The following is a 22,776-nucleotide window of genomic DNA, read 5'->3' on the forward strand; positions in this document are numbered from 1 at the left end:
GCGGCATCACACGCTGTACTCAGGAACACTGGTACGCACAAAGTTTTCCAGACTAGATTTCAAATTATTTACTTGTCGCATCTAGAGACCTGTTTTTTTTTCCTCGATGTAAAATTTTCCTCTCCCCGCTTAATGTACAGCAACAGCTCTAGGGTTGTAACATTGGCTCTTTCAACAAACAGCATGAAAGTCACAAAAAGAAAAGCTCAACCAGAATCAAAAATTGGCGTGATTTTGTAGATTTTTTTTATTGAAAGCTTCATCAAAAGAAAACAAAATAAACAGAAGTTTAAACCTAACATCCACTGGTCTACAGACACTCTCAGGATCACAGCTCGAGCACATGGGAGGCAAGAAAGTGAAGCAACTCAAAAAAATCATCATAGCATCGTAAAACTGTTCCGCTTTCATATTTCAACACCTGTACAAAAAAAAAAAAAAAAAAACATTTCCATAAATATTTCTCTATTTCATCTGCCAGTACGTTAGTGTCTAATTGAGGTTTTGCCGTTTGTGTTGAATTTGGTTGAATGTAGTACGCTGTTTCGTGACAGTCCAACGAACGAACGAACATTTGTCATTCAATGACCTCAACCGTGACAGCCAATCAGATGTACAGATAAAAAAAATGCATGGCTTGGACCTCACATCCAATGAATAGGAGCCAGCGAAAACCTTCGAGTGGATAGAAGGTGTTTAGCTTACTAAATTACAGTTGGGATGAGAACCCCATCCTACAGTTAGCAAAACCTTCAGCTTAACCCGACACATTTATTCACTCTTTAATGAAAAGCATGAAGGCTGCAGAGTGTATAACGCATTCAACGACATCACACACCTCTCATATGAGACACCAGCCCGAGTTTTCTCTCCGTCCCCAAGGCCCGGACCCCTTAAATACTGAATGCTTGATAGCAGCGAGCACATGATATAAAGAACTCTCCAAGAAGACAGTGGATGACAGACACAAAACACAGTGACTTTTTTTTCCTTTTTTCTTTTTTTTTGATTAAACAGGTGAAATATGAAAAGCTAGCTTGTTGAAGCAGTGCTGACTTGGTCATTGTGAACTTGGCATCGATTTAATCCACAGTGTGAACTTGTCTCATAGCTCACTGCAATGGTCATCACAGAGGATAAAGTACACCAACTTTGTTTAATACTGTCCCCTAGTGGCTAATTGAGATTATTATGTAGCTGTATAGAGGTCATATTATAGGAATAAAAGACCAGAGTTCATGATGACGTTCAAAAGAACACATGAAGAAATCAAAATGATCTTGATGACTCTCGTTGGCCCTTTAATGACAGGTGAATTTATTCCCAGAGCACCTCGACAACTCTAATTACCCGACCGTAAAACTAGGAGGTGTATTTATGAAGCGTACGACCATGAAGGCAGCAAAGACAGTCCATAATTCACCATGTGTATTGAAACTCTTTGCTGATGTGTTAATAGTGCTGCAGGGATGACGTATTTTTGTAGGCCAAAAACCCGGAAACGAGTTCTAGCACTTCCCGTTCCATCATCCCAAAGTCAGTGGGATTTATGAATGGGTCAAGCTCAATATATTTTCACATTTTATTCTACAACTTAAAATTTATCACTAATATTTATCTTTATTTTTTTTTTTAAACGCCTTTACTTGTCTTGCAAACAGTGGTTGCTAACAAGTGGCTAAATGGGACTACAGAACTCAATGTGTTTATAATTGCGCTCTTGCAAACTTAAACTTTAAGGGAAAATATTTAAAAAAAAGTAAAGACTGAAATGGGTGTCAGAAGTGTAATGGTGGTGATGTTTAAGTTAAGTGACTGGTGTAGTTTGTTTATAGCCTACAGTACGAGTAGCTTTTTACTTGTGGCGATTGTATTTACGCTTCGGAATTCATAAAAGTTGTGTTCATTTGTGAAGATTATCATGATGAACAAAATGTGTGAGACTTTTGTTGGTCACAGAGCTTATTTTCTGCAATAATCCAAAAGCCAATGGAAAAATACTAGTATTTTTGTCAAAGGAACACGGGTAATGCTAACTTCCGGGTTGGCCTACAAAAACACCTCATCACTGTAGTGCTCTATAGAGTTCTATACTATCAGACCGCATCAAAAAAACATCTACTTCATGGTAAATAAAGGACAGCAGCCTTGTTTTTATATTAATATATGAGACGTTACCCCTTTCTACTCTTCTGTTAGCTAGTTTCCCCCCTCTGGAATGGGTAGCCTGATAAAATGAAAGCAGATTTCAGATATGGAAAGTCGAGATGTCTAATTCCGAGCTGTCAAGGCACCTGAGCAACCGCCGAATCCCATGATGATGGGCACCTTAGGCCCTGTCCCAAATAACAAACTGGATGTGCATTCGCTGTCTTGCGATTTGACATTTAAGGGTTACTACTACGGATTTCTAACTGCATTACGTCACCAAAATATGGACTTTAAAGCAACCGCAAGGGTTTTGGGACAGAGCCTTCGTTTTCAAGTAAAGAGTGTTATTTTCACGAGAGATTTCCTATGGCATCTGGTTGATTAAAGAAACTTTGCATATAATATGAGGCGTTTGGATCGCAAATACATCTACAGAGAAAGACGGAGGTGCTCAGAACAACGTGTCATGCTAATGCTGCTAATTGCAAATGTTTCTCAGTGCCCCTGAAGCAAAGCTTGTGTTTTATGACCTGCAACACATTCTCCTGTGTTTCCTCATGGTAAAATTGCTTTCAATGAGGTAGTGATCTGTACACAGAGTTTAAATATACACTAGTGAGTGCTTTGATACCTTCCTGTTAAGTTGAAATGATGAAAACTGCCTTCTTTGTGAGAAAGCTCGAACTGAACGGACGTGCGACATGTTAAATGGCGACCAACCCATCGGTCGGTGACTGGGAGGTGCAGCGATAGAGGTATAGTTCATTCAGCCGGGCAGACGCGAGATGATTGATGGTTCAGCCACTCTCTGACGCCCTCTGGTGGGGAGATCACACTCGTGTGAATCAGTGATGGTGGTTTTCTGCCTCTCAACTGAACGATTGACATAGATTCTGCAACAGTGGAAGGAAGTTTAAACCCTAAAGTACCAATTTGGCCGTCAAGGTCAAACGGATACTTCTGAAACAAAATTAATATGCCAAAACATCTCAAATAGAAAAAAAGAAACTAAAAAATTGATCCACTCCACTGTCTTGAGGGGGGGTTTCTTCATCTTTGGTATAAAATATGCCATCCATGGGCTGCATTTGATCCACAGCTAAGAAAGACTAAAGAAATTGTCAACAATTTCCTATTACTATTGCTTTTTGCACACATTTGCTTTTTTTCGTTTTGATTTAATCCGTAAGCTTTTATCTATGTAGATTTGCGCTGCCATTTTTTTTTTGACTGTTTTCGTTTTCTTTTTTCCGCAATGAAACAAGCAAAGCAGGCTAAAAACACCTTAAAGCTCATAAAAAATATTGCAGATAAAAACAATAATGCCATTAAAAATGATCTGCACTACACAATAAACTGCATTTCCCATGATGCAGTGGATTAACATTTTTTTCCTCTGTTTCTAAAAAAATGCAACTCTGTTTAATCATCATCATCATCATGACCACAATATTTTTTTGTCTGTCCTCTCTTTTAAACACATAGTCACCACTGATAATTTAAAACGTCTCAAGGAGACCTCTCTCTCTTTCTTTCTATGCTTTATACAGGTAATTTTCCTTTCTTTGTCAGGTCATTTTCACTGCATTTATCAGTCTGTTCAGTTCAAACAGGAAAAAGTCTTAGATGTTTCTCGAAATTAAGGCAACAAAGATGAAAAAACATTAATCTTCTCTAGAAAACTAAAATCTAACTCATAAAAAAAGAAAAGTAATAGTAGCTTAGAATCCGAGGAAGACTTCTTTTGCTCCTTCTCTCATTGTTTTACAAGAACGTGCTTCCTCGTCTAATAGAAAAACCCACTGTTTCTGAAAACCTACCTGCACATTCAAAAAAAGAATAGGAAAACTTGTACTTGTTTGAATTCGTTCACTTCATGAAGGTACAGTTTTTCGGGTAGCCGATTAACAGTAGGCTCGATCTCCCAGACTGCATTTGTCTCGTTTCCTGTCTGGTTGTGAGTTCTCCAAAGGTCCTCCGGTGTGGGCCAGGTGTTAAATAAATTGTTTTTTGTTGTTGTTTTTTTTTAAGATGCTTGTGCAAAAGTAGACACAAACGTGTTTTCCTATCTCTTGCGCTCTGTCTTCAATGTTCCCTCGTTGCAGTCCCCCAGTCTCAAGGCAACGCAGTCACCTCAACGCCCCACTTCTCCTCTGGTTATCTGAACCAATGGGAAAACGAGAGAGTTTGAAAAGCATACTGTATACAATTCAAGGTTTACTCATGGATCATCAATTAGTCCTGATGTCCCAATAACAACAGCATTTATTGACCTAAATATAAGACCATGTCATAATTCAGCTTGATCTCCAGCATAGCTGTATTTTTGAGTCATAAAAATTTTATGATTCCGTTTTTATCCTACATAATTAATACAACAATTTGGTAGTGTAAAACATGCATTGTTTCAGAAATGTTATTAAGTTGCTAGCATTGAAACATTTTAGGAACCATATTATTCAAATGTACAGATTATGTTCAAATCTAAATAAAATGTTTTTTTTTTTTTTTTATATGTCTACAAATGTTGCAATGTTTCCAAAATATTTTATTTTGGTTGTATAAAATTAAATGAGATGTATTTGGAACCTTTCTTATACATAACTGTCCAAAAGTTTGAGGTTGGAAAGTGTCTTAGGCTGCATTTATTTGATCAAAAATACAGTAAAAAAAGTAATACTGTGAAAAATTATTACAATTTAAATTAACAGGTTTCTATTTTAATATTTTTTCTAATTAACTCCTGTACTCTAGTCTTCAGCGTCACATGATCCTTCAGAAATCATTCTAATATGCTGATTTGCTGCTCAAGAAACATTTCTTATAATTATCAATGTTAAAAACAGTTAATATTTTGTGGAAACCATGATAAATTTTTTTTACAGGATTCTTTGATAAATAGAAGGTTCAAAAGAACAGCATTTCTTTGAAATAGAAATAAAATTATACATTTCTTTAACTTTTGATCAATTTAATACATCCTTGCTAAATAAAAGCATTAATTTCTTTAAAAAAAAATGGAGCTGTTTATTTCTGGTCATTTAGGTTTTGTTTCAATATATATATTTTTAAAAAACACACATTTGATTTCTTTATAAAATGTTGTACTGCAACGCTTTCCCAACTGCAACCAAAATGCAATGTTGTAAAATCATTGTGTGCTTGGAGAATCATGCATAAGGGAACAAGATACTTTGTCTCCTATACATCTTATCAATGTGAAGTGTCTCTCAAACTCACTTAGCGGGCTGAAAAGAGTAGGTGGGCGCGTGATCGCTGGTGTTGTCCACGCCCAGAGGCTGCTGCTGACCGCTAGCGTCCTGCGACGAGGGCGGAACGCTCTGTGGAGAAGCCTCTGTCACCACTCCCTGGAAGGAAATGATGTCATAATTATAGGATGCCCCCTCACCAAAAACAAAAACACCTTTTAACCTAAAAAAAAAAAAGGCCTTAGGGCTGTGTTTGGTACTCAGACAGTACTGAACTTAAAGACGCAGCAGACTGGAGTCAGGCCTTGTAAAGCTGGAATAAAAGGCGCTAAGGAAGTTGTGGGTGGATTTTGGCCTGAGGCAACTGATCTCTATGTTTTCAATTAGCAGAGCTCATCTAATCAGTTGGACCAGTGAATGGATTTTCAGTCACCCGGAAACTCACCTCCACTGAGACAGCTGAGGCAGGCACCGCAGTGTACTGGGGAATGTAGGTCCCCTGCATAGGAGCAGCAGCCGCAGTCATGTACTGCAGCAAAACATACACAGAAAGTACATTCACACACAGCAAACAAAGCATTCCTATGGACCTATTCACATTGTTAACATACATTTTTCCAATGTCTAAAGTGCAGGTTGATTTTAGTTTTTTGTCTGATGAGAAAACTCATTACCCAATCAGATGTAAGCTTTTGCGTCATGTGTGCGGAGTTGCTGTTGCATATTACAGTGAAACTGGTGGGACTTATACATCAAAAGCTAATTCGCCAAGTAACCACCGCAAAAATACAGAGCCCCTAAGGGGACATGGTGACGGAAAAAATATGAGATGGGATGCAAAACTTTTTAGAGTGAACGTTGAAGTATCATTTTTCCTCCCATCATTTTTTTTCTCATCACCATGTCTCTTTAGGGGCTCCATGAAGTATTTCATTGAGATGAATGATGAACGATATCAAACATGTTTTTTGGGATGTTGAATTAAGGCCGCGATACACTCGCTGCAAAGCTGTTTCATTCTTTGCTTAGAGGTAAAACGAAGTTCGAAATATGTGAGCAGTGATTTACTGTTAGCGAACATCTGACGCCGCCCACACTGCAGAGAGGGGAGATGAATATGTAAATATGTGCAGCGCGCTTTACTCTCAATAACAAAATAAACACAACAAAATTAAGAAAACAGCAAGCATTTTTTAATAAAGCATAAGAAAAGCATCTGATCATAGCAACGTGGATATGTTTGCACGAGCTCTGCAATTCGGCACTCTAGTAAAGTCAGGTCATGTTTATTTTATATTGCTTAAAATCAAGAACTTTACAATATTAAACATGCAAAACAGTGTCAGTGTCAGGTTTTATCAGAAGTATAACTTCATTTTCTACTATAAAGCTGCTCTCCAGTGTGTTCATGTTTTCACTCATGGACATCTGATCTCAAAGGACTCGTGAGCACAAATGCACTGGAAAAGATTTCGGCGTGAAAGAAGGCGGAGCCTCTGCGCACATCTACCTATTACGTAATCGCCACGGACCAATGGTAGTTTACCAGCCGGAGCGAACTTTTCTGGAAAGTTCCCAAAACTCCCAAAAGGAACTCCCAACAAAAGTTTGTTTTGGCCTGATTTTGTTCAAAATGACGTCACATCCGCTTGAATTATATCGGGGACTTTATACCTTCACCCATTGTAATCAATTTATGGTAAAAGGTACAAATCAATGTAGAAGGTAAATTTCTAAAAATGACCACAACATACAGTATAGTGTCTAAACCTAAATTAATGCTTAATTAAAACCAATGTTGAATATGAACTTGAGTGCAAACATGGTCATCGAACAGACTACAAACCAGCTTTTCTAATATATTATTTATATACTATTATGGTTTACAGTATATTTAATATTTTGAATTTTTGTTTTAGTAATTTTATGTGCTTTTGTCATTATTATTATTTTTTTTATTTCAGTTTTAGTCATTTTAGCACTTCAACTTTAACTTATTTCAGTTGGTTGCAAGCCAACATTTGTAATTTTCATAAGTTTTTCATGTAATATTTTTTTTCAGATTTATTTCCAATTGCAAAAACTTGTAGTTTTCTTCCCCCCAGTTTCACAGACAAGGCTTAAAGGAACACTCCACTTTTTTTGAAAATAGTCTCATTTTCCAACTCCCCTAGAGTTAAACAGTTGAGTTTTACCTTTTTCGAATCCATTCAGCCGATCTCCGGTACCACTTTTAGCATAGCTTAGCATAGATCATTGAATCTGATTAGACCGTTAGCATCTCGCACAAAAATGACCAAAGAGTTTCAATATTTTTCCTATTTAAAACTTGACTCTTCTGTAGTTACATCGTGTACCAAGACCGACGGAAAATTAAAAGTTGCGATTTTCTAGGCCGATATGGCTAGGAACTATACTCTCATTCCGGCGTAATAATCAAGGAACTTTGCTGCCGTACCATGGGTGCAGCAGGCGCAATGATATTATGCAGCACCTGTGACCCCCTGCTTGCACAGGGAGCGTGCCTTGCAACCAAGGAGTGTTCCTTTAAGCCTAGTCCCACACTAAAATGCATGTTTGAGCTGTTTTAACTGAAAGCAACTTGCACTGACATATCTTAAAATAAGGCATGTTTAAAAAAGCTACTTAAATGTCCTAATTGAACCAAGGTCTAATCCTGGCTTAATCTAAGCCCCGTCTGTGAAACCGGGCCTTTAAGTTCGACAAACTACTTTATTCAGGTATAAAATCAGGTTTGGCTGTTTAACATTTAACAGTGTCAGGTAAAAGGTTTCAGGATATTGGTTTTAGTTCTCTTGATTAATTTCAAAAGCTAAGAAAAAAGTTTTACCTTTTTAATTGCTTTTTACTTTGAAATACTCAAGTACAAATCAATGTGGAAGCCTTATTTATTTCACTCGGGTACAATTTTGGCTAGATACTTTTAATTGAGTACGATATTGACACAGTATCCATATTTTATTTACTCTCCTGGGTAGAGCTTTACTTGCTTGTTCTTTTTTCGTAACCGTTTGCATACTTTTAATTAGAGTTTAGCTTTCTTCCTCTGCTCCTCTGTGATTCAGAGCAGCTGAAGGTGAACAGGCCTTAAGATAGAGACAGCGGACACACTCACAGTGCCAGTGGTACCCAGGGACATGTGGTTCATCTGCTGTGTTAGGGGTCCCATCATGTTAGCGGGCTGCATGGAGATGGTGTGGTCCATGGCTGGCGTTATCACAGCACCCTACGAGAGGACACACATGTACAAACACACACTGTTACAGGTCAAACCGCATGAAGGACGGGGGAGGAAATGAGCTACCATTCAACAATACATCTGGACGACTTCATTAGAGTCAATGTGCTGATCACGCAGTCATGCTCTCAACAAAAAAACTCTCTCCTTCTTTCACTCATCTCATCACTGTACGGCCACAGCTGGGCTCTATTATGAGGGCCAGACATGAGCTGTTCCACTTCAACAAGTGAAATAATGTGATCCAAATGCGAGTCATGCATACTTCTGCAGAGATGATGCATCGCTCACTTAACAGCAGAGCTGCTCCACACCACGGGTGTGTTTACGTTTCAGGCACGCTGGGATGAGAGTGCTAACACATGTGAGGAACAGACAAGAGAGAGAGAGAGAAAACGGCTGCGATTTGTAACCGCTGACCTGAGCTATCATCTGATGCCGTCACATGACCGCTTCAGCAAAACTAGGCCAGAGACGTACGCACACGCTCATTCTCACATGCCAACTTGATTAGGATTAATCTTTCCGAGGAGACCCTCCGTCAAACAGTTTGTCAGAAAGTTCAATTCTTCTCAGATGCTTTGGCAAAGGATGATGAGAAACCATTGTGCAGTGTACAACTCTGGTTACAGTTGTGTGAAGTACTCTTTCCTGTTAGTACTGCTGTGTTTAAGACTCTTATCAGTTCAGAATCACTTGCCCAAAGTAGCAAAATGCATAACTGGAGTTTAAATTCATCTGTCCTGTCTGCAGAGGTCCTTAAAAGTCAACATGAAATCAAAATGAACCCTATTTACTGTCAATGGTGTTATTGCACATTCCTGACCTTTTTGTGAGCGATTCATCAGAGCATGTTGTTCTCAAGTAAAAGTTTGTCTTCATTAATCTTACATAAGTAACCTTGGAAAAGTTTGGGGTTGGTACTTTTTTTAAGGAATTAATACTTTTATCCAGCCAAGACGCATTAAATTGATCAAAAGTGACAGTAAAGAGATGTATAATGTTACAAAAAGATTCCATTTCAAATGAATTCTATTCATCAAAGAATCCTGAAAAAAAAAAAAGTTTCTTGAGCACCAAATCAGCATATTAGAATGATTTCTATGATTTTTGTGACACCGAAGACTGGAGTAATGATGCTGAAAATTCAGCTTTGCCATCACAGGAATAAATTACATTTTAAAATATATTAAAGGCGACCTATTATGCTCCTTTTCACAAGATGTAATGTAAGTCTCTGGTGTCCCCAGAATGTGTCTGTTAAGTTTCAGCTAAAAAAAACCCACAGATCATTTATTATAGCTTGTCAAATTTGCCCCTATTTGGGTGGAAGCAAAAACACACCGTTTTTGTGTGTGTCCCTTTAAATGCAAATGAGCTGCTGCTCCCTCTCTATTTTCCAAAAGAGGGCCGAGCTTTAACAGCTCACGCTTCGGTTGCTCAACAACAAAGCTGGAGAATCTCACGCAGCCAAAATTAGATTGTCAGTAACGGTGTTCAACAGTGTGGAAACGTGGAGATTAAGGGGCGGTAATATTATAATAAGATCCCCTTCCAACGTCACAAATCTGAGCGGCTCGTTCTTTTCACATGCTTGCAGAGAAAGGCTTACCAAAACAAAGTTACTGGGTTATCCTTTTTCACATTTTCTGGGTTGGTAGATGCACCGGGGACCCGATTATAGCACTTAAACACAAAAAAAGTCAGATTTTCATGATATGTCCCCTTTAAAATAGAAACCTGTTATTCTAAATTGTCGTAATATTTCAAAATATTACAGTTTTTACTGTATTTTTGATCAAATAAATGCAGCCTTGGTAAGCATGTCTTTCTAAAACATAAGTCTTACCGACCCCAAACGTTTGAATGGTAGTGTATGGTGAAATGATATTCTTTTATTTTTAGAACTATAGCCGCTTTTCCACCGTCGGGCCGAACGGTTCTCATTGCGTAACCGTTCCATTCCGTGCCGATCCAGGCCAGCTGGTACGGTTACGGTTTCATTTTCCACTGTGGGGCTAATAACAGCCGCTCTTTGGAATGTAATATAAAAGCGTCAGTCATTGCCTTGGTAATGCAACAGTTTACTTATGATATGAGATGTAAATAACGACCGCGTTATGGAGGATTAGAAATTTCTTTTAATTTTATTATTAATTTGTGTTTACGTTGCTCAAATAGAGCGCTTAGCCAGCTACGGAGACACTGGTAGCCAGACAACAGACAAGTAACCAATCCTGTGTGGCGACGTCACTTAACGATTCTACCAGCACGATTCAGCACGGTTAGATAACAGTGCCTAGAATTCCAGGCCGAGAACGGTTTGTAATTGTGTTGTGCCGTACCAGGCTCCAGTGGAAACTAAGAACCGTTCGGCCCGATAGTGGAAAAGCGGCTTTTATCTACATCGTTATAGTTATCATCCTTGGTGTGAATGGGCCTTAAAGCTCCATTCTGGTACATTTCACCATCTAATCAATATTCAGAGGACAATTCAAGACCACCCCATTAATATGGAAACATGCAACATTATGCAAGTAAAATGGGTTGCGAATGGCAGATCATGTTGGCTTTATCCTAACTACCCAATTAGATTTACATGATAGCTGGTTTTCAAGGTTTCAAGCTGGTTATTTATGGTCATCCACTGGTCTAAATATTCTTCTATCATTGTCTGAGTGTGTGGATACAATTCACTATTTTCTAGGCAGAAGTACATCCGATTACTGTCTTAGAACATTGAAATATTTCATTTATATTTGTCTCCCCACTGTCACTTCAGTCTCGCATCACCTTAGTGCCCTTCTCACTCTGTGTTTCGTCATTGTCATGACAATCTGCATGCGGTGTCTCAGCTGTGGAAGAGCATCAGCGATCAACTTTTCAAGCATAATTGTGATGTGACTAAGAGCATTTAAAATCTGGGAAAAATCCAATTCAAAATGCAAAAGAGGAACAAAGTAAATACTAAGAAGTTCTGATAAACATGCTAATTTCATATGTACGATATATGATCCAGTATTGTATGGGAACTCTGGATTGTTTGTCATTTCAAAACAACCGGTTATCCCAGGTAAAATGTACCATTTTCTGAAGACAAATTCTCTGAGTGTGCCAACAGTAAAAAAAAAAAAAAAAAAAAAAAAAGCCTTTCCACACACACAAACACGCGAGCTTCGGTCTGTCTCTCAGCTTGCACAGCTTGGTGGTGCTGGTGCTTGCCTGCGCTTGAAGAATAAACTGTACAGGCACTTGGTGTCAGAAGCGCTCTGTCTCTATTCAAGCTTTCAGAGGTAAACCGTTCAGCCGCCCCGCTCAGTGCCTGCCGCGTCTTAGCTTTCAGACGTGAGAGCCTCAAGCTAACAGTTCCCCCGCCCCGCGACAAGCTTTCATAATGAGCGAAGAAAAAAGAAATCCATGCTGAATAATTCTCCACTCTAATTTACAGCCGTATCAGAGTGAGACTTAGACAGATGATTAAAGCCGCACTTGTGCGTACGTGTGCATGCGTGTGTGTTTTTCCTTCATTTCCCTGAGGGGGAGTATTCGGAAAGTGAGTGACATTCTGAGAGAGATTTCTGAGACAGCCAATCAGATTTCTTTCTTCAAACAGCAGCCTGTATACTCATTTTCAACCTCAGACCAAATATACATTTATCTAAGCTGATGTTTTCAAGTACTGGATGCCAAAAACGTCTATGGCTGCACTTTAAAGCCAGAGGTTTCCGATGTAAACTGGACTAGCAGAAATCTCATGTGACATCAGAGGAAGGAGTGATTTTTTTGCCAAGACATTTAAAATAGAGACAGGAAAAGGAAGTGGCTCTTTTTGTCTCTCTCAGGTACCGGTGCTTTAAAAAAGCAGGCTGCCAGGGAGGATGTTTGATATTAATCTTAAACAATATGTGCCAAGGCATAACCACCAATTCCCACCATTTAAACACACTTAAGAAAAACATATACCGTGCATGTTTCTTTCTCACGCACACACACACGACACCCCGCCAATTCCCACCGTTCAAACAGAGCGTTCTCGGGCTGCGATGGGGCTGAGATAAACTCAAATCTTTACTCAAACATGGGCTTCTTTGTTTCTGCAAATGGCCGTGACTAGCAGGGGCTTAGAGAAGCGTTTCATTTCTTTTCTCTCCTCTTGCGTGGCGGTTCCACTTTAAGCGGCTTTGCCGTAATGCACTGCGGTCTTGATTCATTAATGTTCATTTCCAGGATGTGATTTGGTTAGGGCGGCTGGGGATTCTTCTCTGCGCTAAGATGGAAAGTAACAGGTACAGTTGAGTGATGGCCCTCTGGGTGGTGCATTGTGGGTAAGTGTGTGCCTGCTGGTTGGTGTATGTGTGTGCCCTGCTGACAACATCTGTGCAGCTACCCTGCTGAAATAGCTTAAACCAGCATGGATTTTCACACTGGCTTATTCTGGTTAGTACTGGTCAACCAGCATGTTGTTTCTTGTGAAGCTGGTAGGCCAAGATACTGTTGATAATTAAAGGGATAGTTCACCCAAAAACTCACCCTCAAGCTGTCCTAGGTATATATGACTATCTTCTTTCAGATGAACACAAACGGTGATACATTTAAAAATATTCTTAGTCCTCCATTGTTTATAATGGCTTCCGGTGGACGACCGTACTCAGAATGCGCAAGTCGATTTGCGGCGGAAGAATTTTGTAATATATCTCTGATTGTGTTTGTCTGAAAGAAGAAAGAAGTCATATACACCTAGGATGGCTTGAGGCTGAGTAAATCATGGGATAATTTTCATTTTTGGGTGAACTATCCCTTTTAGCTATACTGCAAAAAAAAAAAAAAAAGTGTATTTTCTGGCACCAAGACGTTAGCAACAGATCCTTTAATCCTGTAGGTTGCGAGTGAGGTGAAGACACTGTGGATTGAACTTGTTTGTCAAGCACATCCCACAGATGCTCAATTGGATTGAGATCTGGGGAATTTGGAGGCCAGGGCAACACCTTGAACTCTTCATCATGTTCCTCAAACCATTCCTGAACAATGTGCAGTGTGGCAGGGTGCATTATCCTGCTGAAAGAGGCCACTTCCACCAAGGAGCTCCAATGTCACAAAGGGGTGCACCTGGTCTGCAACAATGTTTATGTCCACAGCATCACACTTCCTACACTGGCTTGTCGTCGTTCCACAGTGCATCCTGGTGCCATCACTTCCCCAGGTAAACGGTGCACCTTCTTCCACTGCTCCAAGGTCCAATTCAGATGCTCGGTTGCATTGTAGGTGCTTTCAATGGTGGACAGGGGTCATCATGGGCACTCTGATTGGTTTGTGACTACGCAGCCCCATACGCAGTAGAATGTTATACGCATCACTGTGTGATGTGACACATTCCTCCCATAACCATTATTAAAATCTTGTGACTTGTGCCACAGTAGACCTTTTGTTGGCTCGAACCAGATGGGATAGCCTTTGTTGCCCTTGTGGCAACTATGAGCCTTGGGCGTCCAACACTCTGTCGCTAGTTTGTGGTTTGTCCCTCCTCAGACCACAGTTAGTAAATTCTCACCACTGCTGACCCACAAGCCTTGCCGTTTTAGAGATACTCTGAGACCCACTCACCTTGCCATAACAATTTAGCCCTTGTCAAGGTCATTCAGATCTTTATTACTGCCCATTTCTCCTGAATCCAACACGTTGATTTCGAGAACTGATTGTTTGCTTACCATCTAATCTACCCAGACCTTAATTTGTTGCCTTGTTAGGAGATGATCAATGATATTCGCTTCACCTGTGACTGGTCATTATGTTTTGGTCATCAGTGTATATATATATATATATATATATGTGTGTGTGTGTGTGTGTTTACTACATTACTTGACAATTTAAAGCTGCAGTTCGCAAGTTTTGCCATCTCTGTTTGAAACCTGCAATTGCAGTTATTTGCAGAATTATCATCTTTATGTGGGTTGTACATCGGCACGGCTCCTCAGCGCGGATTAATCTAATGTTTGCTGTCAGTCACTGCACCGATGTGGATACTATACTTCAGAATCACAAATTCTACATCTTGGAAATATTACCAAAATAAGAATTTTCACCGGAAAATGTCATCTGAAGGAGTAAGTAACAAATTTGACACTTTTTGTTCTGACCAACTGAGAAAAAAGTATAAATAGCGCTGCCAATGGTGATTAAATCTAACGATCGCTTAGCTCGGATCATGGCAAACGATTACTTTTGTTATAATTTGTTCACAAATTGTTAATGTTAACAACATCAGCATTGCGTGACTATGTGTATTTAGTGTGTATTAGCGTTACCTGTAGATTTTAATTTCTGTAGCCACTCCGCAGTTCGAAGTCTTTTGCTTTTGACTACGGGTGAATCTCCAGTTGTCATTGATGATTGTCATTTGGACCTTTCTAGATTACAATCCACCATCAAAATGATAAGTTTAATTATTCCAGCTGCTGTGAGAAATCACTATAAATGATCCGCTACCAGTAACATCCTCCACATGACATATAGCCTACTAGCTGGTTCTTTTTACAGACGTGACGTAATGACGCAAAGACAAATGGCTGCATGCTCGAATTTCCCACGGAAACCCACCAGTACCGATTTTATTATAAAACATCATTACAAGCTTACCGTTGTGAATTGGGCTAAGGTAAGAAGATAGTTTTGAACACTGGCTGGTTATGTACTTGCTCAAAAATTGATTTTGGATCATTTTTAACCAAAAAAAGTTACGGACAGCAGCTTTAATTTAAGGACTGTAGTGGATGAATATTTAATTTCCTATAATGTTCTAAACCTCAAAGTTTACCTCAAAAGTTGGAGCCAAACTAGATGAAGCAGGCTGAAAAGTGATCTGTTCTTGGCCACTTTTTGTTGCGCTGAACTAATGAAACTCTTTTGTTGTATGACTTTGTTGAATTTCATTTCAGGAAATTCCTCTTCTTGTCATTCCAATTTTAATTTCAATTCAGCATCCTGTGGTTCATGGTCAATTCAATTCAAATTCACATTTGTGATTCGAAAGGAGGCCAATTCTTAAATTCTGAATTTTACTCAACCCTGATAAGGACACAAGTGAGCCCGCCCGCCCACACACACACACACACACACACACACACAGCTGTCATCTGGTTGGGATAGTAATGCATAACTCAGCTGCATGGCTAACATAATCAGCAGGTCACAACAGCAGGTGCACGTAAGGTACTGATGTATACTAAAAACACACACACACACACGCTGCACTGCGGAGAGGGAGTTCAGAGCGCTTCCATTGTCTGCTGATTTGCTTAAACCCTCATCGCCGGCTCCGGTCGCTATGGTCACGTGTCTCCACGGTAACAAGGTGCCAAATGCAGTGCCGTTCTGCAATAACAATGCTTCCCTTTCTCAGCCACTTTTAATTGCTTGCCTTCTCTCTTTGCAGGACCCACAAAAAGAAAGAAAAAACATGATTTCTTCCGCCTTTGTTTTCTTTCCAGGATTTTCAAATTAGGCAGAGATCAGCTCACAGACTCCCACTGCCTCTCTCTCTCTCCCAGGCAGCTGAGGTCTTTTTTGATGGGTTGCCAGATCATTAGATATGAGGGTTTGGTTACAAACACATTTACACAACATAATCATGATCATCAAACCTCCCATCCGACGACACATGCACACACACACACACACTCACACACAAAGTCTGGAATATCATTATCTAGTCAGACAGACATCTGCCTCCTTTTCTATAACCCTGTTTCACTTCTTGTGTTGCTCAGGATCGTATGAAGCTCTGCATCTGCCTGCTGCGGATCTGGAAACAGCTGACTGAAGCCTTTTTTTTTTTTTCTCAGGCCATGCCAGTGAAAAAGCCCTGATCCCAGACTACCTTTTGGCCATTTCCAAGGTGGAATGCAGACCCCTGGCTTACAGTAAATCCAAGATCAGGTGAGAGCCAAAGAGACAGTGGGCAGACTTCCAGACCACGGCCGAGGGTTGCCTTCTTTTAAGACTTAAGGGAAAGAACATAAGAGAGGTAGTCTGTATGTGTGTATTTGTGCAGTGAGACAGAGAAAGAGAAAAGAAGGTCTCTCCAGGTGGACAAAGTTGTGCTGATGAAGACAACAGATCTGCCCATGAAGGCAAGTAAACAATCACAAATTTTTAATATGTTGGGTGAACTATCCATTTAACCCTTGTGCTTCCTTAAGGACATTTTTGTCTCATCATTTTGCCTGTGTTAATGCCAACTGCATAAATTTTGGCACAAGTGTGTATTTTTATTGGAATTTTACTATTTCACCCCCGATTCCATTAATAAATCTATTTTACACCAGGTACACAAAGTATAGTAGTCAACATTTGAAGTGGATCAAAAAAGTTAATCAAAGTTGTCCTAGAACTAAGTTGTCCTATGAAGAAGATTTTAGGACAACTTTGATGAAAGGTTTTGATCCACTTCAAATGTTGACTACTGTAGTTACACTCAGGACCTTAAGGACAAAAATGTCCCCATTGAAATCCATTAAAACTAGTACTATTTTTCCCAGATGGTGGCATTTTCTCAGGTTTAGCTATAAAGCAAATACTCGCTTTATTCCTGTTTTCTGCTTCTGTGTGTTATAGAGCCAATTGGATAAATTATGCAGGTATAATTGTGTGGGTATGTTAGTATTTATGAGTGTGGTTTGTATGCATGTAATAAAAAAAAAATTGTGAGTGTGGGCGTGTAATATTTGAGAGAGAAAAACTGTACTGCAAATCACAAATCCAACCACTGTGTGTACTGGTGGAGCTGTGCTGACATCTAATAGTGAAAATTTGGTACTGCGCCCAAACAAAATCTTACTGAAAGCTCATTTTTTGAGATATCAACCTCAAATTTGGAACACAACTTGTTTAGATATATGGCTTTGATTTTCTAGCAGTTTTTGAGTTCAACATGTTTTATTAAATGTATATTATATATAAAATAATGTTCATAAATCATTTTCATAAACCTCTTTTTTTTTCATTTTGTTCTTACTTCAACAAAAATCGCCCAAGAGTCTTCTTTAAAATGAGACCAAACTTAAGTCTGTGCTCCAAAGCTTCAAATTTTTATGACAGTTTTTTGACATGGACCTCAGAGTAACTTACTAAAATTGATGCACAAGGGTTAAACACATATAAACACCCTTTCTCTGCCCTTTCACCGCTCCTGCATTTACTTGCACGGCCACAAGAGGGCAATAGGGGTAAAGAGCCACATCATTTTTTTTAAACTCACAGAACATCCACTCTTTCACAAAGATAAACAGAATCACTCTCGCCTCTCCTCATTCCTCTCTATCTGTCTGTTTCCTCACGTCCCCCAACACACACACGCACACACACAAAGATAAATGAACACCTCCTCAGCGGCACTTACCGTAGGTTGCATAACGTACTGTTGGTGAGGCATCCAGGACGTACTCTGGACCTGTGGGCGGAAACCAGCATTTCTTAATTTCACTCCTCACCCCCCCTCCTACACCTCTTCCCGCTGCCTCGAAGCCCCGATTCCCACAGAGCAGTCGAGGCAGGAGCGAGTAATACAACTGCGATAATTACACAGGGATCGGAATTCTACAGACAGCGATATTGCCTCCTAATTACAGTGCTGCGGCAGCAATTTCATCATCTAAGGCCGAATTGGACCCCAAAAAATCTCTCCTTTCATCTCGCCGCCATAGTAATTCTTACACACACCAACTCCATTTAGGACAGGGTTGCTATAATTAACTAAAACTAAAACTATTAAAAATGTTTTTGTTACTTGAAATAAAATAAATGTTTACTGAAAATAAAACAAAATATAAATAAATATAACATTATATTAAAAATACAAATAAACATTTTATTTCCGCTACAGTAGTGGCCAAAAGTGATGTCTGGAGGGGATATTTGTTCTTAATCACCCTACAAGTTCTATTAAACCACCAACATTTTTTCATTATTTTAAATATGAGGCAAGAACAAAACACTAAACTTGGTTAAGGTATTTATCTGACAAATTATTTGCTAAAAAGACAAACTACAGCTACGGGTTATATTTTAGTATGCAAAAAAAGCATAACAGGAAAAGGCATACACTGACTACATCAACAACATCAGTTATTAATATTTTGTTGATCCTCTCTTGGTTTTGCATGTGTTCATAATTTCTTTATATGACAGTCTGGCCAAAAATTATGTTCGCACAATCTGGCATGTTTCATTACGTTGTTACAAATAAAACAATTGACTCCAACTAAGCAATATGCTTACAAAATCTTTAGCAAATTTTTAATAATATTTAATAAAGGGTGAAGATATCAATGTTGCTAGGCCGGACATAACTTTTGGCCACTACTGTACTTATCATAGTGACCATGGAAAGTACATCATTCTCATTTTTAATTAGATAGAAATAAATAAAAATAATAAATAAATAAATAAATAAATAAATAAACACTATAGACATATAGCAAAAACTAATAAAAATAAAAACACAACAAAATTACTAAAACTATTATAATGCAAAATCTAACATATATATATATATACACACACACACACACACACACACACATACATATATATACTAAAATAACAGATTTAGTAACAGATTTAGGACACAATATGCTTGAGTATTATTTTTATACCATGTGGACTGAGGATAAGTAGCCACTTCCTGTCTGTGAGGATGGATGTATGCATTTAGTTTCATGAAAGTGCGTTTGAACAGTCGTAGGTGTCTAAATTTATATGCGGTGTCCTTTTATGTTGTTCTAGGAAGAAAAGCCTTTGGGATTTGTTCATCACTGTGATCTGCCTCGGGCGTCTCTCTCTCTCTTTTTCTCTAAACACACTAAGTCCACTAAGATGTGTAAGTGCACACCTTGTCTCTCTCTCCCCGACTGCTAAAAGATTCATGCTCTTGCTCTCCCTTAGTCTCTGCTCCTCTCTGTCCTTTAACCGGAGAGGGAAACAGTTGTCTCTTGTTCCATTCTCGAAGTTCTAGGGGAGAAATAAAGGTAGCAGCGCATTGATTTCCCGTCAGCTTGGCTTTGAACTAGTATTGGCGGGTTCAGCGCAGTTTGCAATTTAAAATTAATTCGCCGGCCAGTGGGGCACTTTTGCACATGATATCACGAAATTTGATTAAGAGATAACCTTGCTGGCATGCAGAATTTATCATAAGAAACGTGCGGCCGAGAGCTTAAACTAGGACTAGGGCGCTGCTGTGGCCAGCGTGGGTGGTTTGTATATGTGCGCTCGTGCTTGTGTATGTGTGTGTCGGCGTGTTTGCGTGAGGACAAGGTTCTCATGAGGACGGGAGGTACATGATCTAAAGGACTTAGCTATTCTCTACGCTCAGCAATGTTTTGTTTAGTTTAGCTTAAGCCAAATCAATTAAGGATGCTCATAGTCATTGTTTGCTCACTCCGTCTGACTGCAAGGCTGGAGAACAGCGTTAATAAGCTTTCCTAACAAAACAGCAAACATGGAGAGCGATGGGAAAAACACGCTATACTGCAACACGCTCTCCTCATATGTATGTGACAGAAACATGTTTGTTTGCATGTAATTGTCTTTGTATACAGTTGCCCTCTAAAAGTATTAGGGCACTTTTAGACATTCAAGTTACACTTAAAATTGGCTTAACGTCATTGCATTAGATATTAAACCATGTGGCATCCACAAGTAATTCATGCTAGACCTTTTCCCAGACAGCATAAAATTCATTTAACAAACAAATTTTTAAAAAACCCCATCTTTGCTATCTTTCTAAAACAAATTCATATTTTAAGTATGACATTATAAATAAGACATTCATAAAGGGCACATTCATGTGTGCCTTTTAAACAGATAGTTCATCCAAAAATATAAATTCTGTCATCACTCACCTTCATGTCGTTCCAAACCAGCAAGTCTTTCGTTCATCTTCGGAAATCAAATCAAGATCTTTTTGATGAAATCTGAGAGCTTCCTGTCCCTCCATAGACAGCTATGCAACTGAAACTTTGACACTTCAAAAAGTTCATAAAGGGATTGTAAAGTAATCCAAATGAATTGAGTGGTTTAGTCCAAATTTTCTGAAGAGACTTTATATGAACAACAGACTGAATTTAGGCTTTTATTCACATATAAATTTTGATCAGTGAACGTAAACAGTAGTTTATGAACCTGAACCTGCTTGATGCGCAAGAACAAACCTCTTGTGGAAGCTCAAACGTGCTGCGTAGCACACAAGAATGAACCTCAATAGTTCTCACACGCATCAAGCAAACATATGCTTGAGCTTCCATTTACCACAACTAATGTGTGAGTTGAAGAATGTTTTTTTTTGTGAATAAAAGCCTAAATTCAATCTGTTCATCATATAAAACGATCGTGTCTCTTCAGAAAATTTTGACTAAACCGCTCAATTCATATGGATTAGTTTTACGATCTTTTTGTGAACTTTTTGAAGCATCAAAGTGTCAGTTGCATAGACTGTCAACGGAGGGACAGAAAGCTCTCAGATTTCGTCAAAAAGATCTTCATTTGTGTTCCATAGATGAAGGAAAGTCTTACGGGTTTGGAACGACATGAGGGTGAGTAATTCATGACAGAATTTTCATTTTTTGGTGAACTAACCCTTTAAGCATCCAAATGTTTCTAGGGTCCACTGCATAAATGTCTGTGAATGTGTGAGTTTGTTTGCCTGCAGCATGTGTTCATTCTGAACGCTGCATACAGTACATGCTGTGATCTTACCTGATATGTGGAGACAGGAGAGGCTGCGATGAATGGAGTGATTGATGTTTGAGCGATCATGCGGTTTGTGGAGATGCTGTATGGTGAGGAGTAGAACCTGCAAGATATACAAAAACACTATTAGTACTCTTTTCTGTTTGTCTAACGGTGTGTTCACACTTGTAGGTCGGTTCTCCTGGTTCTTTTGGTCTGGACCAAAAAAGAAAATGATACATTTAGTCTTGGTTTGCTTAACGTCCACACTGCCATTTTTAAGACGAAACGTAAAGATACAAAACAACAAAAAAGAAGCTTTTATGACATATATTTGGCGACTGAACTTACCGAACATCCAAAACAATAATGTGTGCTGGGTGTGCTCATTGTATGTGTGTACATATGATGGTATTTTTAGCAGCTGAGAACTTGTGAAGAGCTTAAACAATGTGTAAAGAGTCAAAACAATGGCAAGAATTCCTCCGTTGCACACAAACGAAGATCTGTTGCAAGGAGACACCGTTTCTGATGCCTGTACCGAACTATAATGGGCAACATTGTGACTAGGATGAGAAAAAGCATGTATCCTTGATCATTCTGTCTTTTTAGGGTTGCATCTTGTGACATCACATCCTGTTTTTGGTTTGTATAGAGTACTTTGGTCTTTGGTGCGTTCATATTTCAGTCAAACCACACCTGAGTTCAATTGGAAGTGGACTGAAACCAACCTTTTCAGGGGTCTTTGGTGCGCACCGGGGCCGCATTCACACTTATTCAAAAGAACCGCTCTAACAGAGCAATCGCACAGGAGTTTGTATTAATCAAACCACACCCTAAGACAAGGGTTTTAAAACTTGGGTTTGGAAAAGAGGGGAAAAAACAGTTAACACCAGCACATTTTTGTGAAATGTGCTAAACAAGTAGCACAAGTAGTTATTAAACTTAATACTTTAATTTTATATACACTAGCATTCTAAAGTTTAGGGTCTTTAAGAATAATAATGTATAATGTAAGTCTCATATGCTCATACCAAGGCACAAAAACAGTAATATTGTGAAATATTATTACAATTTAAAATAACTGTTTTCTATTTTAATATATTTTAAAATGTGAATTATTCCTGTGATGGCAAAGCTGAATTTTCAGCATCATTACTGCAGTCTTTAGTGTCACATGATCCTTCAGAAATCATTCTAATATGCTGATCTGATGCTCAAGAAACATTTTATTATTATCAATGTTGAAAACAGCTGTTAATATTTTTTTGTTGTTGAGGAAACTGGGTTACATTTTTTTTTTTTCCCCCACAATTTTTTTGATGAATAGAAATTTCAAAAGAACAGCATTTATTTGAAATAAAAATCTTTTGTAACATTATAAATGCATCTTTTTTGACTAAAAAAGTTTATTATTAATAAAATGGTCATGTCTGT

At 38.7% G+C, this 22,776-nt stretch overlaps 1 protein-coding gene across 2 annotated transcripts in view; it reads right to left on the reverse strand.

Moving 5' to 3' along the window:
* Positions 1-223: 223 nt before the first annotated feature.
* Positions 224-22,776, reverse strand: part of rbms3 (RNA binding motif, single stranded interacting protein) — a 171,879-nt gene continuing 149,326 nt past the window's right edge. For both annotated transcript variants that reach the window (XM_051864407.1, XM_051864406.1), the window contains exons 9-14: positions 21,367-21,463; positions 18,014-18,064; positions 8,497-8,607; positions 5,806-5,889; positions 5,392-5,519; positions 224-4,312 (exon numbers count right to left, since the gene is read on the reverse strand). In XM_051864407.1, the coding sequence (XP_051720367.1) occupies positions 4,309-4,312; positions 5,392-5,519; positions 5,806-5,889; positions 8,497-8,607; positions 18,014-18,064; positions 21,367-21,463 (475 nt within the window). In that variant the 3' untranslated portion in view covers positions 224-4,308. The remainder of the gene's footprint in view (positions 4,313-5,391; positions 5,520-5,805; positions 5,890-8,496; positions 8,608-18,013; positions 18,065-21,366; positions 21,464-22,776) is intronic.

This window comes from Ctenopharyngodon idella, chromosome 16, assembly GCF_019924925.1.
Source record: "Ctenopharyngodon idella isolate HZGC_01 chromosome 16, HZGC01, whole genome shotgun sequence".
NCBI classification, from domain to species: Eukaryota; Metazoa; Chordata; class Actinopteri; order Cypriniformes; family Xenocyprididae; genus Ctenopharyngodon; species Ctenopharyngodon idella.